The following is a 15,554-nucleotide window of genomic DNA, read 5'->3' on the forward strand; positions in this document are numbered from 1 at the left end:
AAACTGGATGTCAAATTTCAGTCCTTTTAAATTTTAATATTTTTTGGAGATACGGCTAATTAAAATTTTTAGGGATAAAAAATAAAATTTTTGTAATATCTTTTTTTAGAAATATTTTTATTTAATTTATTAAATTTTAAATTTATTTTTTAATTTTTATATTTATCTAAAATCAAACATAATTTAATATATTTTAGACCAAATGACTTAGTTGAACCAATTAAATCAAGTTGAATTTAATTACTATATTGGGAATAGGGATGACAAAATTTTTCGAGACGTGGGGATCCATGTAGAGATTGTTACGAATGGGGATCCGATTATGGAAAATTTTTTCCGTGGGGATGGAGACGGGGGATAAAATTCTTCCGAGGCAGGCGCGGGACCCGAGCGGGGATTTCCGTCCCATCCTCGCTAATTCCCGAAGTTCATAAATTTACTAAATTGTCTTTAATAGTTTATTTTTCATATATATTTTTTAGTCATTTCTCACACACACAGAAACCCAAAACTCCTAATCCTCGTTTGCATAACTCTTCTTTAATTCAGAAATCCCTAACGCTGTCCATATTCCATTCAACCTCTCTGCAGCCACCCTCTCGCTGCTCTCCCTTCTCACCGCATCGTCACAGCCATGATCCTCACCGCGTCGTGCTCTCTATTTGCGGCGTTCCTTTCCGTAACTTTGTTGTCGTGTCCATTCTCTTCTCTGTTGTCACGTCTCCCCCACTTTGTCCACTTCTCTATCATCTAGCTTGCCGTTGCGTTCCCCCACTACGTCATTTCGAAAGAAGTCACCATCTTGCGTTCCCGCGAGGAATGAGGCATGGGGAGCAATATTCCCCCACGGTGGGAAATAGGGACGGGGACATAGAGTAAATCTGGAGGCGGGGATGGGGAGTAGGGAGGCATCTCCCGCCCCCGCCCTGTCCCATTGACATCCTTTATTCGGAGGTCGTCTATCCAAATTGAGTTTAATTATTATATTCAGAGACCTTCTATTTTTTTCATTATTTTTTTAAATTTTATTTAGTCACCAAAATTATTTAAAAAAAATTGAAAAGATGACAATGGTAAATTTTAATAACTTATTTAATACTTCTTTCTCAAAAAATTATAAATATTTAACGACACTGAATGTTATTTGGATGTGTTTAAGTTAAGCACATCTTGACATTTGCTTAAGCAACTCGGTGAAATAACCACTCTATCAACTTCGTTGTTGGAAAAAAAATTATTTGTTTTATTTTTTTGTTTATTTATTTTATTTATTAAAAATCCTCTACCCGGAGGCGCCAACCTACCCGCACTCTCCCAGTCGCGCTCTCTCTTTCTCAGCTCTTTTTTTATTATTTTCATCCAATCATCCCAAACCAAACCCCATTTCTTTCTCCAAAATCAGCATAATACGATTGACAAAAAATCGATTGCGCTGCTATTTCCAACCAAAAGGATTAAATTTTTGTCCCCAGATTTGAAAAATAAAAAATGTCATCTTTCAGGTTTCCGTTACAATAATTTTCTGAAACCAAAACATGCCAATATTTTTTCCTATTTAATTTTTATATTTATATTTATATATTGGAGAACCAAACAATTCGAATATTTCATTGCTTTTTGTCCCCCCACTCCACCTCCATTTCTTTTCTTTATTAAAGTCCAGGAAATTCTCTGCTTTTTATTTATTTATTTATATTTTTATGTTTAATTTTTTTTATTATTGTTATTGTGATTGCAGGGTATTAAATTCTCTTCGGCGATTCAGAATTTTAGCTGGAAAATCTCTTCTTTGACTTGTAAATGCAATTCTGTAGATACTTTCCACCTTGGTTTTGTCAAATTCTTGCGTATATGGGGTGAGTTCTATGCTCTTTTTTCTGCTTCTATTTGTTTGGTAGCTGGAAAAAACAAAAACCTCGATTTCCATTTGAATCTCGCATATACCGTTCTTCTTAATCTGAACTGAAATGCTTTTTCTTTTCTAATTTAATATAGAATTGTTATTTATTAGTATAGTATCAGTCCTTTTAGCTATCTGTTCAAGTGAATAATCAGCCAAGTAATTTTTTGAATTTGTGTGTTTAGGGTTTAGGGTAGGAAAGATCCAAAATCAGTAGTTATCTTAGTTGATGTGATGCTGTAGTTCTGGAATTTCAAGAGACTACAATCTATTAATTTGAAAGTTTTATTATTTTTCATATCAAATACCTTTCTAGGCAAGTTAAGGTCGTAATATTTTTTCTATAGTTTTGCTGTGTTTTTCTAATCATGTCTGGGAATCTTTGCTTGTACTTGCTTTGTTTCCAAGCAAGCATAATAAATAAGATGTAGTGAACAGGGTTAACCCTTGATAAGGCTTTATTGTTTGTCATTCTTTCATTGGATTCTTTGGAAGTTTGGCATTAAGATATATAGATAGATTTTGCTTCCTCTATAGGGTTTTATAGGGAGGTATGTATTCTAGATGTTGCTTTTTAGCACATTTTGGTGTATGCTCTGGGAAGAAACCGTGCTGGTCATTTTTACTGTTTTGTTGTGCCTGCTTTCGCGTTCTCTTGCTTTCTGCTATGGAAAAGTTAAAGCTCAAATGCAAGGGGGTTTTCTGTGTAAGTGAGAGTCGATTATATGCTAATTTTGATTTCAGGAAATTTATTTTTTAAGGTAAATGGTGGATTTCTTTTTTCTTTTTAATTAATATGAGAAGAGTAGAAGGATTTAGTTGTCAAGAAACTTGAATAGTTCAGGTCCCTTAGGCTTGGTTTATCTCATTTATAATAGATTTAATTGTTTTGTGTTTCAGTGTTTAAATTCAAGGTCTGGTAATTGGGTAATAAAAATTCGAATAAGTGGAGTACAGGTTGTTAAATAGATAATTATGTTGTAAGTTTTGGGATACTTTACTGCATAACTTTCTATTACAAATACTTCTTATATGTGTATATCAATTACAAAAATTGGATTTGTTAGATTTTTGTTGTATATGTTCCAGTGGTAATCTATGCACAAAATGATTTGTGCACGCGTGTTTAACATTAGTTTCTTTTTTGCCATGGCATTATTCAACACTAATCAAAATATGTACTGTTTAACCTTTAATGCATGGTTATAATCAAACAGATATAATCTTCTGTAACTGAAATATGGATTGAATTGACTGATTCAAACAATAAATTTTTTAATACCAATAGCTTGTATTTTTTTCAAACAAACTATAGTAGGCGAGTTGCATTTTCAAGAAGAATATTGAAGTTCCTAGTTCAAAACCTTAAAGAGAATAATAGTTAAGGAGGTCTCTTAGTTTTAATGGTGCGTTTTAGAGGTTGGCCTCATAATAATGTATGTGGTATTAGCCTAGTCAATTGATTAATATCAAGAACGTTTAATTATTATGTTGATTCTTATAGTCTTACCAAATTTTTAATTAGGTCCTTACAATTTAATGATTGGCTCTCTATATTAGATAAAAGATTTTAAATAGGTCCTCTACTCTTTTAGAAAAAGCAATCTTAGGATATTCCACAATTCATCCTACATCAAGCACGAAAAGAATATTCTAAGAATATTTCATATTTTTTTAACAAAAAACAGTTAGCAAGGACCTCATTGAAATTTTTTATCTAGTATAAGGATTCAACAAACATACAAACAGACTACGCAATTACATTTCTCTTTATTTTAGTTTCTGCTTAAGGGATACCTTTTCTGTGGATCTATTCAGAAGTGCTGCAAATATAGTGAAGCTATCATGCTAGGTTGTGTTATTCAATTTGAGTTGTAACGGGTACCTGCATTGCTGTATCATTAACATCATGTTCTAATTCAACACGAAAAAACAAAGTTAGTTACTAGTTGGTGTTAATCATACTTTTGGTTGAATCTGCTTTGTAACAGAGCAGAGGTTGCCTTGGATGCTTCACAAAACCTTCAGTAACTATTCCAATGGACGAGCCATCTAAAGGACTAAGAACTCAAGGTCAAACAGTAAATAAAGACAACAGAACAGAAAATATCTGGAGCAGCAGCACTTTTGAAATGGATAATAGTGCTGCTCAGTCCCAGAGAAGCATCTCATCGATCGTAATGTCAAATAATCCTTCTGATCCTCAAAGTAGTACCGGGAGTGAAATTGGTCCGGCTGAATTCGTCAACCATGGCAAGTTTTCATTTATGTGCTGCTTCATTTGACAGTATTAACTATTAAACTTTTATCAAAGTATGCATATATTCTATTGATACTGACTTTCTCTGGAGAGCCTCATTTGAATTATCATACCGTCATGTGCGGCTATCATTTGCTTAATATTCCCCTTTTGAAAAAGACATTGAAAACTAGTTTTTCCCATCTTTGTGTAGGAGTAAAATTTCTTGCTTCTATGTATATAGTTCTTTATTTTTGTTTCATATGTTTTCTGATGTTCTATTTTTATTTTTTATATTTTTTTTAAACATATTCTTGCATATCAATCATACTAGTTATTTTTAATGACAAAGAAGTTTCACCTGTGCAGGTCTTCTTCTCTGGCATCAGACAAGGCAGCAATGGGTTGGGAATAAAATCTCCGAGAGTCAGAAGGAAGTTCGAGAACCGAGAATAAGGTATATCTATATATTAGCTTTCTTAAATGAGGACTTAGTATTGGGCTGTAATATCAAACATCTTACAAAGGAAATGGTAGCATTCCCTATTTCCCTTTCATCCATATTCAAAGGGAGTTATGTTTGGTATCTTTGACTACTTGCTTCCAAGTATAATCTGCTAGTTTACATAAACTAGTGATCACTGTCCTCTTTGGGAACTAGTTTATGAATCAGTTTTTAAAAAAATTCATGGAAGAAGCACCCATCCATGCTGACAAGATTATTATTAGTTTGTTGGGTATGCTTTAGCTGTATAGCCATCTTTTTACCAAATGTCTCCTATCTATATGGTTGAAGTCTTAATTTAAGAGAATGCCCTTTGTATTTGTCAATTTAAAAGGGTTAAATTAATTTGTTTTGCTCTGTAAAATTGTGTTTTGTCCTTGTATTTTTGTTTCTGTTGGTCAAGGAAAATTAAAATGTCTGGCTTTGGTCCTTGCCTTTAGGTTCTCTTTGTTAAATGTTGGCGTGCTAGACAGATATCCAATTCTAGCATGCCGCATCTGGTTTGCCATGTCAGCATCTAACAGAGACAAACTAACCACAAGGACCAAAACCGAAGATTCCTAATTTTTCTGAACCAAGACCAAAACAAAAATATTACATAAAGCAAAATAGAAAAATCACAAATTTCACAAGGACAAAAATTTGACTGTTGATCTCATGCATAAGCACTCTTGATATATGAAGAGACTGGTAAACAGACAGAAAGTTAGCATTCACTCCCCAGTTACTCCTTTGAAGTTTATGTCAATCTCTAATTCTGAGTTTATTTTCCACAGTTCGAACGCCACCTACGACAACCTTCTCGGAAACAACAAACACTTTCCTCAACCAATCCCTCTGAGAGTAAGCACCTGCTGCTTCATCTATTTACATTATTTTTTCTTACGCTATTAATTCAAAGTAAAGTGACTGCTTGAAGAACAAGGTTTTCATTTTGTGTCATATCCTTAATTGATTATTTTGGTGTCAGGAAATGGTTGACTTTCTTGTTGATATTTGGGAGCAAGAGGGTCTATATGACTGACCAAGGATCTTTTTTTTTTATAACAAGAGAATTGTTGTGAATGGTGTAACTGTTTGCTAGCTATTGTTACTCCCTTTATGAGGCTTCTATTCTAAATGAATTAGATTAAATTAATTTATAATGTCCATTGATTAAATTCCTACTGCAAATTATCTGGTTTCTCTTTTCTTGTAAATTTTTTCGAGCTTGAAATGACGATGATAGCATAGCAACGGTGCCAAGCAAAACCTGACTAGGTGAATATTTAGAAAGACAAATCATCGCCAGAGTCATTGTATTTGTATATTCACTTGTGGTATATTTAGAAGACGACGTATATTTTTCCTTAGTACTCAAAAGTCGAAATACAGAGTTTTGTCACTTGTGTATTTACGTAGTCATACATGTATACATTTATTATATTTAATATTTTTTAATTATTTTAGTAGTAATTAAAAAATATAAAATAAGAGAAACAAATTAAGAATGTAAATTAAAGTAATGTTAAACTATTTGAGTTGATTTTATATAGGTTTTTAAATATTTTTGTATGGAAAAAAAAACAACTAATTAGAATAGATGAAATAGAAAATGTTAAAGGTATTAATTCTTCAAGAGCTAAATTACTAAAGGTATAAACTTTAGAGAGAAATTTAAAATTATCTACATTTTTATTGTTATTTGTTAGTTTTTTTTTGTCCATCATATTTTCCAACGCGACATGTCAATAACTAATTCATTGCAATTTGAACTCCATTTAAAGATGATCAATGAATTGTTGAATACCCGATATGCGAAATTTGAATACCCGATACTTACTTAAGTAAACGAGTATGTTGACCACCGGACCAACCAAGATGTGTTTGTTACTCTATTTTTTACAACCACTCAACTCCATATGACAGTTATCCTCAACGGCCTTTAGCTTGTTCTTCTTTAAACACAAACCATAAGGGGGGTCGTGGGGACAAAACGGAAATGAAGCTGATCAAACTCTGCACAAATTGTCTTATACTTACCCTCCTGTGGACCAGTTTTACAAGCCCAAGCCCAATCCCAAGTCCTACACCATGGCCAGAGCAATTCCACGCGCTGCTGTACATGAACCTGAGCAGCACGCGGCTCCAACTGAGTGACCTGTGGTACGACTGGCCAAAGGGACGCAACGTGAACATATTCCAGAGACAGTTAAGTGATGTGTTGTACGACATCGAGTGGAACAATGGCACCACGTTCTACTACACTTTGGGGCCTAACGGAACCTGCAGGGTGGAGGATTTCGAGGTTGGGATTCCCAGGCCTGATTTCATGGTTGATGGTTCTGTTTATCTTGGAACCCAGGTCACTGATGGCATCCTTTGTAATGTTTGGGAGAAGATTGACTTCATTTGGTACTACGAGGATGTCCTTTCCAACATCCCTGTTCGCATGGATTTCTATGACGGTATGTGTTATTCATTCTTTTACTTTTCTTTACATTTTATTTTAGGACCATGATAACATGCTGGACAATATCGACCATTAGTTAATTCAACTTCTAGATCACACATTTTAACCATTTGTGTTCAATTTAGAGCGAAGTACCAATTTAGTCTTTTTTTATTTTTTAAAACAATTCATTTCGGTCTTGTTCTTTATTTTTGAGACACAGTTTCTGTAACTCTGGATAAAAGATACTGACGTATCAGGTTGAGAAGTGAATAGAGACTTAATTATTTCTCTAAATTTAAATTAGTTAAAAATTTATTTGTTTTTATTTTTTAAATTATTTTTTTAAATTATTTTTTATTTATTATACTAATATTCTTTTTTTAATAAATAATTAAATATATGATATAATAAATACAAAATAATAAATTATTTAAATTTAGAAATATCATTTATTATAAAATTAAATAAATAATTTTTAAATATAATTTTTAAATATATAAATAATGAACATTAAAATACGATTATATTATGAATAAATTATTGATACTAAATAAAATAAAATATATAAAACAAAAGAAATAAAATCCGTAATTTTCATTCTCAGAATTTGGCTTTTTTATTAAAATAAACAAAGAAAAATCATTATTTCCTTAAATACGCATACATGAAAATAATGTCTAGAATATACATGTCCATTTCAAGCCAATCACCCACAAAATGGGCCAGAATTCGAATTCAAGGTTAACGCCCACGAAATGGGCATCTCTAGCTCACCCCCCGCGAATTGGGCCAATATGTTAATGGTACAGGCGAATTGAACAATTCTGCCTGGCCAGGCGCGAAAAGGAACCATAGCAGTTGTACTCCACACGAAATGGAGCCAGGAATTCGCTATATAAAGGGGCGTGGAAGATAGTTTGCAAGCATGGTTAGAATTTTTTGGTGTCTCGCCCAAATATTCATCTCAAGCAACTCTCTCCTATTTCTCTATGTTTCCTTTCTTTTTAAAATTTTGTAGTGCTATTTTGTTGTGTCTATGGCAACCGAAAATGTGTATGTTGTCATATATCCTAATGGAGAAATTTTTATTACATCTAAATGTATTACATTTGTTTATGATGATCCACTGTCGATAATGATCCCGCCGCATACGTTTTTGGAGGAGCTGAAGAACATAATCCTGATGAATACCAGTCTAGTGAGAAAGAAGGAAATTACGAAGTTGACTTACAGAATGTCCGTTGCAGTTGCCAACTCATTTGCATATCAAAAAATGCACATTAAATCTGACCAACAAGTTTCGATGATGTTTTCTTATCATCGGAGCATTGGAAGTATCTACTCGTTAGAGCTATGTGTGTGTCTCTAAGATGTTGGTGGAAGCTCATCTAGTTCCAATAATGTGGTGTCACATCTGGTGGCCAAAATGATAGCTTGTAATAAATCCACGACATTAACAACGTATGACATCCAGCCATACCTTCGACAGTGTAGTCTGTCACCAAGCACATGGCTCGATATAGCCAACAAAGACATGCGCTACCCCAACTATTAGTGCTAATGGCATCAAAATCGGCCAGCAAAGGTAAGTAGCGAACATGGACCGTGTTGTTGGCCTTGTCCGGTAGAAGCACGCCACCTAACAAATACAGAATGTAACAATGAGCATACTGAATCATGACATCATCTGTTGCGTCAAGGTGCATCTGTTGAAGACGAGTTCTGATCCACTTCAGCCTTATGTTGTACTTCGTTGTCCCTACATGTCCGGGTGGAACATCACCAAGTAGCTCTTCGCACCGTTACCATATATCTCTCTGGTGAAATTTGCTCCATGACCTTAGAGTACCACTAACAGGCTCGCCATCAATGAGTAACCCTAACTGCATTGCCACATCCTCTAGTGTTATGGTACACTCACCCCACGGGAGATGAAATGTGTGTGTCTCGAGACGCCATCGTTCGACAAATGCACTTATCAGCGGATTGTCATACTCAAAATGCTTTATTAATGACGTATAATAGAATCCTGCTCGTCGAAATATGGTTCAAGTCTCTGCCGCCTGAGATCCATGGTTGGATTCGCTGGTTCGGACGTGAAAACATCAACAAGTGTGCCATGCGAGGTCAAAACACATGCGGGCTGCAACAACGAAACCGGAATACAACAATTATATTTACAGTAGGCAATATTAAATAATCATCAAGACTAATAACATAATTAACCACACATGATCACTGCAACTAACATTATAAATCAAATGAGCAGCAATATGTACTTCGTCTAACCGATTAAAATTTTCTTCCACATTCATACCACTACCGTCGTCTATCTTACACTTTTCTATTCACACCACAATACAAAAATATTAGGCAAAACACACTTTTTTTCCTTTCTCTTTTCCACGGTTAACTCCTAACACTCCCTACCACTAACTTTCACTGCATGAAACACTTGATCCCCTACCCAACTGCTCTTTATATATACACACCAATGCATAAATCCCAAATTTGCCACCCCATGCATCTAATGTATGTATGTACGGGAACTGTTGTACTGAAAAATTGCAGCCTTCACCAAACACCAATACCATTTCATTGCTGCCGCCATTGAAGTGACCATCTCGTGAGCGTCGCATGGGAGATGGTCCACTTCGCGTTTGTCAGCCACGCGTTGGTCCAATTCGCAATCGCCCAGGTTGAGATGCCCATTTCACTGTCGCCGCCGCAGAATTGTGCCATTTTGTTTATGTCACGCTTGAGTTAGAGCTATGTCAGATAAACTCACCATTTCATGGGTGACTAGAGTGAATTGGAGGCCAAATCCATTTCGTGGGTGATTGGCTTAGAATAGACTTGCGTATTTTAGATATTATTTTCATGCATGTGTATTTGAGAGATTAATGTTTTTTTTTTTTGCTTATTTTAATAAAAAAGTTCTCAGAATTCATCTTTATTAGGTCTCACAAATTAGTTTGATTTGTGTATGTGAAAGAGAGCGCACGCTTGAGGAGGATAAAGTTGAGGCAATGAAAAACTAGAAAACCAAATTAATTATGATGGTAGTAAAAGTGGAAGTGATAGGGACAAAAGAGAAAATACTGTCACACGTATTTGAAATAGAAATAGTGAGTAAATAAAGAAAAATGATGGTAAGTAATGGTGATGAGATAGTGTACGGATAAATTTATAATTTGATAAGAAAAAATAAAAATAAATTAATATTTTTATATAAAATTTATCAATTATTTAAATAAATTAACTATTAATTTAAAGATTAGATCATTATTTTATCGCAAAAAATATAATTTTTGAGGATATTTTATTATTAATACTTTTTAGGTATCATTTTATCAATTAAAATTTTTAAATGTTAAAATAATTATTTACTCTAAAGCTTATTTGATACATAAGTTACTAGTCAAAATTCTATCAAACTAAGTGTGCAGTAGCTATTAATCATTCAGAGTGTTCATGAATCTAATTATATTAGCATATTTATGGTAAATATTTGCATTTAATTTGAAAATTACGGATACGATTCAATTTTTACATTAATTGGATTAGATAGGATCCAATCCACACTTTTTAAGGATCGGATCGCGAATATCTACTTTATATTTGTGTATCCGCTGATTCGCACAATTTATGCAGATATATCCGATATTCGATTCTATCTGATCTGCACATGTGCGGATCGAATCGGGTCGGATCTGACACTAAAAAATGTGGATATCATATCTGATTCGATCCGATAAAAATTATGCGGATCAAATTAAATTTTTGGTCATATTTAATCTGTTCTGATCCGATCCGCATACACTCTTACTATAACATAATTAATACAATATATATTAAGATTTTAAGTATTATCTTTATATTCAGAATATTTCCATGATAATAAAATGAGGCTAGTTATAATTGGCGGTGTTGACGTTGTTTTTCAGGAATATCGATACACGTGATGACGTTTGAGGTTGGTGCTGTTTTGCCGGATTCATCGGTGACCCAGGCACCCGTATATTGTTTCAATCAAGGCCAGCATCTCCGCTATAGCTAGTACATGCACGGTGCCAACACGTGATATTCACTATCATGCGTCGCTGTTTTTCTTCTTATGATTTTATATTGTATGTCAATACTGTTTCTAAAATATAAATAAGAGGTAAAAAAAAAATAGAGGGATAGATGTAGATATTTGATCTTTATTTTTAAAAAAGTAATAAAAAAAATAGAAGATAAAAAGAAGAAACTGGAGTTCAAATAAATATCTAAATTCATTATTTTTATATTTTTATTTTGAAGACAATATCTAAATATAAATAGACATGATTTTTGGTTAATGTTTTTTTTAAGTAAAAAGAGTTCAATACAATAAGATAGAGTAAAAAAAAGAAGCAATAAATTATAGACTCTTTAATAGTGCAAATAACTTCTAGTCATCTTCGACATTATCATAAACAATCAAAGAATTCACTATCAAACTAATCATCAAAGTTTGCAAAGGACCTATTAATAATTTTCACTACAATTGATTTCTGATTGTTAAAGATTTTATCATTTTTTTCTAGTCAAATTGTCTAAAAGACAGTGAAAAAAATTGAACTACCTTTTTCTTTCTACTTTTGATGCGGTAAATCCGTCCAACTTTTAAAGTATTGCTTGAGAGTACCTGAAATAGTCCACATCTTTTCAAGAGCGAACAACTAAGCACACCAAACTTGTCAAGTAAACTCACATTCAATGAACAAGTGAAAATCAATTTAACAGATTTATTACATAATACACACACATGATCATCTTAGTCAATAATACCTAATCTACAAAGTCTTTCTTTTGCATTCATCCTGTCAACCAACCCAAACCACATAAACAACTCAACTTTTGGTGGGACAAATCCTCGCCAAATTGTACTACTGAAATTATAGCTTGTTATATCCTCCAAAAGTACTTCTGCCTACAATACCTACACAAATGAGTTAGTTGAAAAAAATACCTTGTTTATCAAATGTTCAGATCACTCTATCCTCTCTTTCAGTTGTTAATTCTACTGATAGCAGAACCTCATGAAGCTGGTTTACTAATTCCAACTTCCACTGAAATAACTCTCTCCGCCATTAAAAATTTAAGATCCACTCTAGCACATTCCAAAATTCATAATCTCCTATAACAGAATCCCTAAAAGTTGAGACCGATAAAAGTCTTGGAAACGTATCTTAGCACCCCACTTGGTAGCCAACTGTCCTCCCAGAATCGTATCATCTTGCCATCCCCAAGTTCCATAGAGAAGCCTCTGATCTGATCATCTTGTCTCTCACTTGTGACGCTAAAAATTGTAACTGATATGTATCCTTTCACGGGCCACCTCTTGCAGGTATCGATTGTCCACAAATCATCTCGAAAGAATTCATGTTATTACAGGAGCAAATAATTTTCTTTCATAGTGGGCAATTCTCATTCGAAAACCTCTACCACCACTTAAACACTCCTAATCCACCTGCCTTCTTTGGGGCTTGAATAATTTTCCTTTCACTAGAGACATCACATTTCTCCCATTCTCCTTATTCCGCAAAAATTATCTCTATAAGAAAATAAACTTTTTTGCTACTACCCTCCACATTTTGTACAAGTTAAGGTAATAAATAGATATGTTATTAAAAACAGATTTAATGAAAATCAATTTACCCAATTTTATTGAGGGTCTTTGTTTTTCATAGACTTAACTTTTCTTTCACTTTGTCGATTACTGGTTTTCATGTCTTGACTAATTTTGAATTCGCGCTAAAAGAAATATCAAGATATCTGACTGGTAACAACGCCTCCTTATATCTCAAAAGATGGCATATTTATCGTGTCTAATTTTGCTCATAATTTACCAGAATCAGACTAAGTTTATTAAAGTTAATACTCAGCCCTTATATCATTTTAAAATAGTGCAACAACCGCTTTTGATTAGTGTTGCTTTACTTACCTCTAAAAGTTTTAGGCTAACAAAACACTATCCATAAAAATATGGAAATGGATAAATAAATAATTTTTAATTAGTTAATTTTAAATAACTGTAATTAATAATTAATAATTTTTTATTTTTAAAAAATAAAATTTAATTAGAACAGAAATTTGAGAATTAGAATTTAGTATTATATTTGTTAGTTAGATATTGGAAATAAAATTTTAGTTTTATGACATAAAATTTTAATTTCTTTAGCACTTTTAGAAAACAGAGATACAAAAAATCAAAATTTTTAAGAATAGAAGCTAAAATTTTAATAATATTTTTTCTAAAAATTATTTTCATTTAACTTTTTAAATTCTAAATCTATCCCTCAATTTTTATAGTTATCTTAAACTAAACATAATACTGAGACATAACTCAATTCAATGTATTTTATATGGGTTAAGTACGTTTTTCGTCCTTAAGGTATGTAGTCAAAATTAAAATTGTCCACAACCTTTTTTTCTTATTAAAATCATCCTCAACGTTCAAAAACGCTTTAAAATCATTCTTTTTTAAATTTTTAGACTAAAATATCCTTTATTATCATCTCTCTTTTTCACCCTCCTCACTCCACTATTCCTCAGCCTCTCTGCTTCATTCTCTTTACACAAATCTTCAACAACAACACTAACTATTTTTTTTGTTTCAAAAAATCAAATAAAAGTAACACAAAATCAATAATAACAATATACAGATTCAAAAATCCATCTACAACAACACCACCACATTCAAATTCAAGACAACAAATTTTAAAAATTCAATCTTTCAAAATCAAAAAAAGAGAACGCAAATTTCAGGAACAAATCGTGGGTTTCCGTGCTTGATCTTCTTCCCCTATCGGAGTAGCATCATCGACTCCCTCAGCGGCCGCAACACCTTTCACCACGATCGGCACACCACCGACACCATCTTCAGCAAAATTAACAAAAATTTCAGATCAAATAATAATTTAATAATCATCAACTATGATTTCAGATCCAAAATCAACAATAACAGAAATTATAGAATTGTAAATTATTAAATGAAGTAGCAACATAAATTCAACAACAATATAACCATTTGTAACAACTAAAAACTTCATGCCAAAATTAAAAACTAAACTATAAATTTTTCAAATAATTAATGACACAAATTTAGTCACAGAAGAGGAGAAGAGCTAGCTACATGAATAGATTTGAAAAGAGATGAGTTCCAGGAAGCAGTACAGAGAAATAGAAAAGTAGAACAAGAAGCAGAATAGATCTGGAAGGAGGCACGACGTGGCAAGGAGGTAGAACGGAGGCGCAACATGCAGGAGGCAGAACGGAGGCGCGGCGCTGCGAGAAAGGAAGAATGCAGGTCGGCGCTGTGCGAGAAAGAGCGCAATGGAGAAGGAGTCGACGCCGAAGAAGAGAACGGGATTGAGTTGGCGCCGAAGGAGAACGTCAACAACGACGCCCTTTCTCGCCGGTGGTGCCTTCTTCTTCTTCCTCTTCTCCTCTTTTTCCTCTTCGTTCTCCACCCTTCCCTCTCTTATTTTCTTCGTTTCTTGCTCTCTCCTCTGTAACTCTGTTTGTGTTGTTGAAGAAAAAAGAATAAATGAGGATAAATGATGGATGAAGGGCATTTTTGTTCAAAAATTAGAGAAAGGACAATTTTATAATGTTTTGTAACGTTGGGAATGATATTAATAACGAAGAAAGGTCGGGGACGATTTTGATTTTAACCTAAGACCTTAGGGACGAAAAAAGTATCCCATTTTATATCAAACACAATACTGAGACTTAATTTTATCTTTATTTTTTGGTCTTTATTTCTTAATCTCAAACTCTCAGTCTCAATTTCTCTTTTAAACACAGTTTATACTATAAAAAATGTTTCCAATGTACCATATAGTCATTAGAAGCATGGTGATTAATTATGCTATAGAAAATAGTCAACTAGAGCAGTCTACATGTACACTAAAAATTTTAATTTGAATGGAGTAATTCTCTAAAGTCGTCTTCGACAATAATATCTACACTAAAATTGTTTATGAGATTTCAATTGCATTAATTATATATCTGATATTAGTAAAATTACATTACGTTAATCTATAACTCTTTTTTCATTAATGATGCACTGATGTGGTCTTTTAGTGACATATGTCATCTGGTCACGTGTAACGATATAAGGTCATCAAAGACACATCACATGCTGATTGGATGATATGTCATGTATTACAATACTATTTTATTATATGTCACAATATTATTCGTCCACATGTTATTCACGAAATTATCATTGTAAATGCACTAAATTGGTTTCTAATTTTGTACTAAATAACTTATTTTAGTTTTTAAAATTGAATTTCGTACACTAAATTAGTCTCTTCATTCGGTTTTTCTCATTTTTTTATAAATTTAAAATTTTTAATATTTTTGTAAAACTAATTTTAGTTATATGTTCACAAGTTGTTCAAATATAAGTACTTTTATAAATTTTAAAATTTAGTTTTTA

The 15,554-nt window shown here is 32.9% G+C and overlaps 2 protein-coding genes across 4 annotated transcripts; both read left to right on the plus strand.

The window, feature by feature from the left end:
- Window positions 1–1,286: 1,286 nt before the first annotated feature.
- On the plus strand, window positions 1,287–5,817 carry LOC107495383 (uncharacterized). Of its 3 annotated transcripts, XM_016116530.3 has the most exons (6): window positions 1,287–1,502; window positions 1,739–1,856; window positions 3,897–4,153; window positions 4,509–4,596; window positions 5,421–5,487; window positions 5,615–5,817. In XM_016116530.3, the coding sequence occupies exons 2-6, from the start codon at window positions 1,801–1,803 to the stop codon at window positions 5,666–5,668; spliced, it is 522 nt and encodes a 173-aa protein (XP_015972016.1). In that variant the 5' UTR covers window positions 1,287–1,502; window positions 1,739–1,800; the 3' UTR covers window positions 5,669–5,817. The 3 variants fall into 3 exon arrangements, with proteins under 3 accessions (XP_015972016.1, XP_052118583.1, XP_015972018.1); XM_052262623.1 differs by having other exon boundaries at window positions 1,287–1,856; XM_016116532.3 differs by having other exon boundaries at window positions 1,292–1,856; window positions 3,892–4,153.
- A 737-nt stretch (window positions 5,818–6,554) lies between these two features.
- LOC107495280 (uncharacterized protein At4g14100) lies at window positions 6,555–11,265 on the plus strand. Its single transcript, XM_016116390.3, has 2 exons — window positions 6,555–7,091; window positions 11,026–11,265. The coding sequence occupies exons 1-2, from the start codon at window positions 6,626–6,628 to the stop codon at window positions 11,136–11,138; spliced, it is 579 nt and encodes a 192-aa protein (XP_015971876.1). The 5' UTR covers window positions 6,555–6,625; the 3' UTR covers window positions 11,139–11,265.
- The last annotated feature ends 4,289 nt before the right edge of the window (window positions 11,266–15,554 follow it).

This window comes from Arachis duranensis, chromosome 6, assembly GCF_000817695.3.
Source record: "Arachis duranensis cultivar V14167 chromosome 6, aradu.V14167.gnm2.J7QH, whole genome shotgun sequence".
NCBI classification, from domain to species: domain Eukaryota; kingdom Viridiplantae; phylum Streptophyta; class Magnoliopsida; order Fabales; family Fabaceae; genus Arachis; species Arachis duranensis.

Coding starts and splice junctions, on each gene's coding strand:
- LOC107495383 (XM_052262623.1), top strand. CDS start 1,801: ATGCAATTCTGTAGATACTTTCCACCTTGGTTTTGTCAAATTCTTGCG. Junction 1,857..3,896: donor CAAATTCTTGCGTATATGGG/GTGAGTTCTATG, acceptor GTAACAGAGCAG/AGGTTGCCTTGGATGCTTCA. Junction 5,488..5,614: donor CTCAACCAATCCCTCTGAGA/GTAAGCACCTGC, acceptor TTTTGGTGTCAG/GAAATGGTTGACTTTCTTGT.
- LOC107495280 (XM_016116390.3), top strand. CDS start 6,626: ATGAAGCTGATCAAACTCTGCACAAATTGTCTTATACTTACCCTCCTG. Junction 7,092..11,025: donor TCGCATGGATTTCTATGACG/GTATGTGTTATT, acceptor GTTGTTTTTCAG/GAATATCGATACACGTGATG.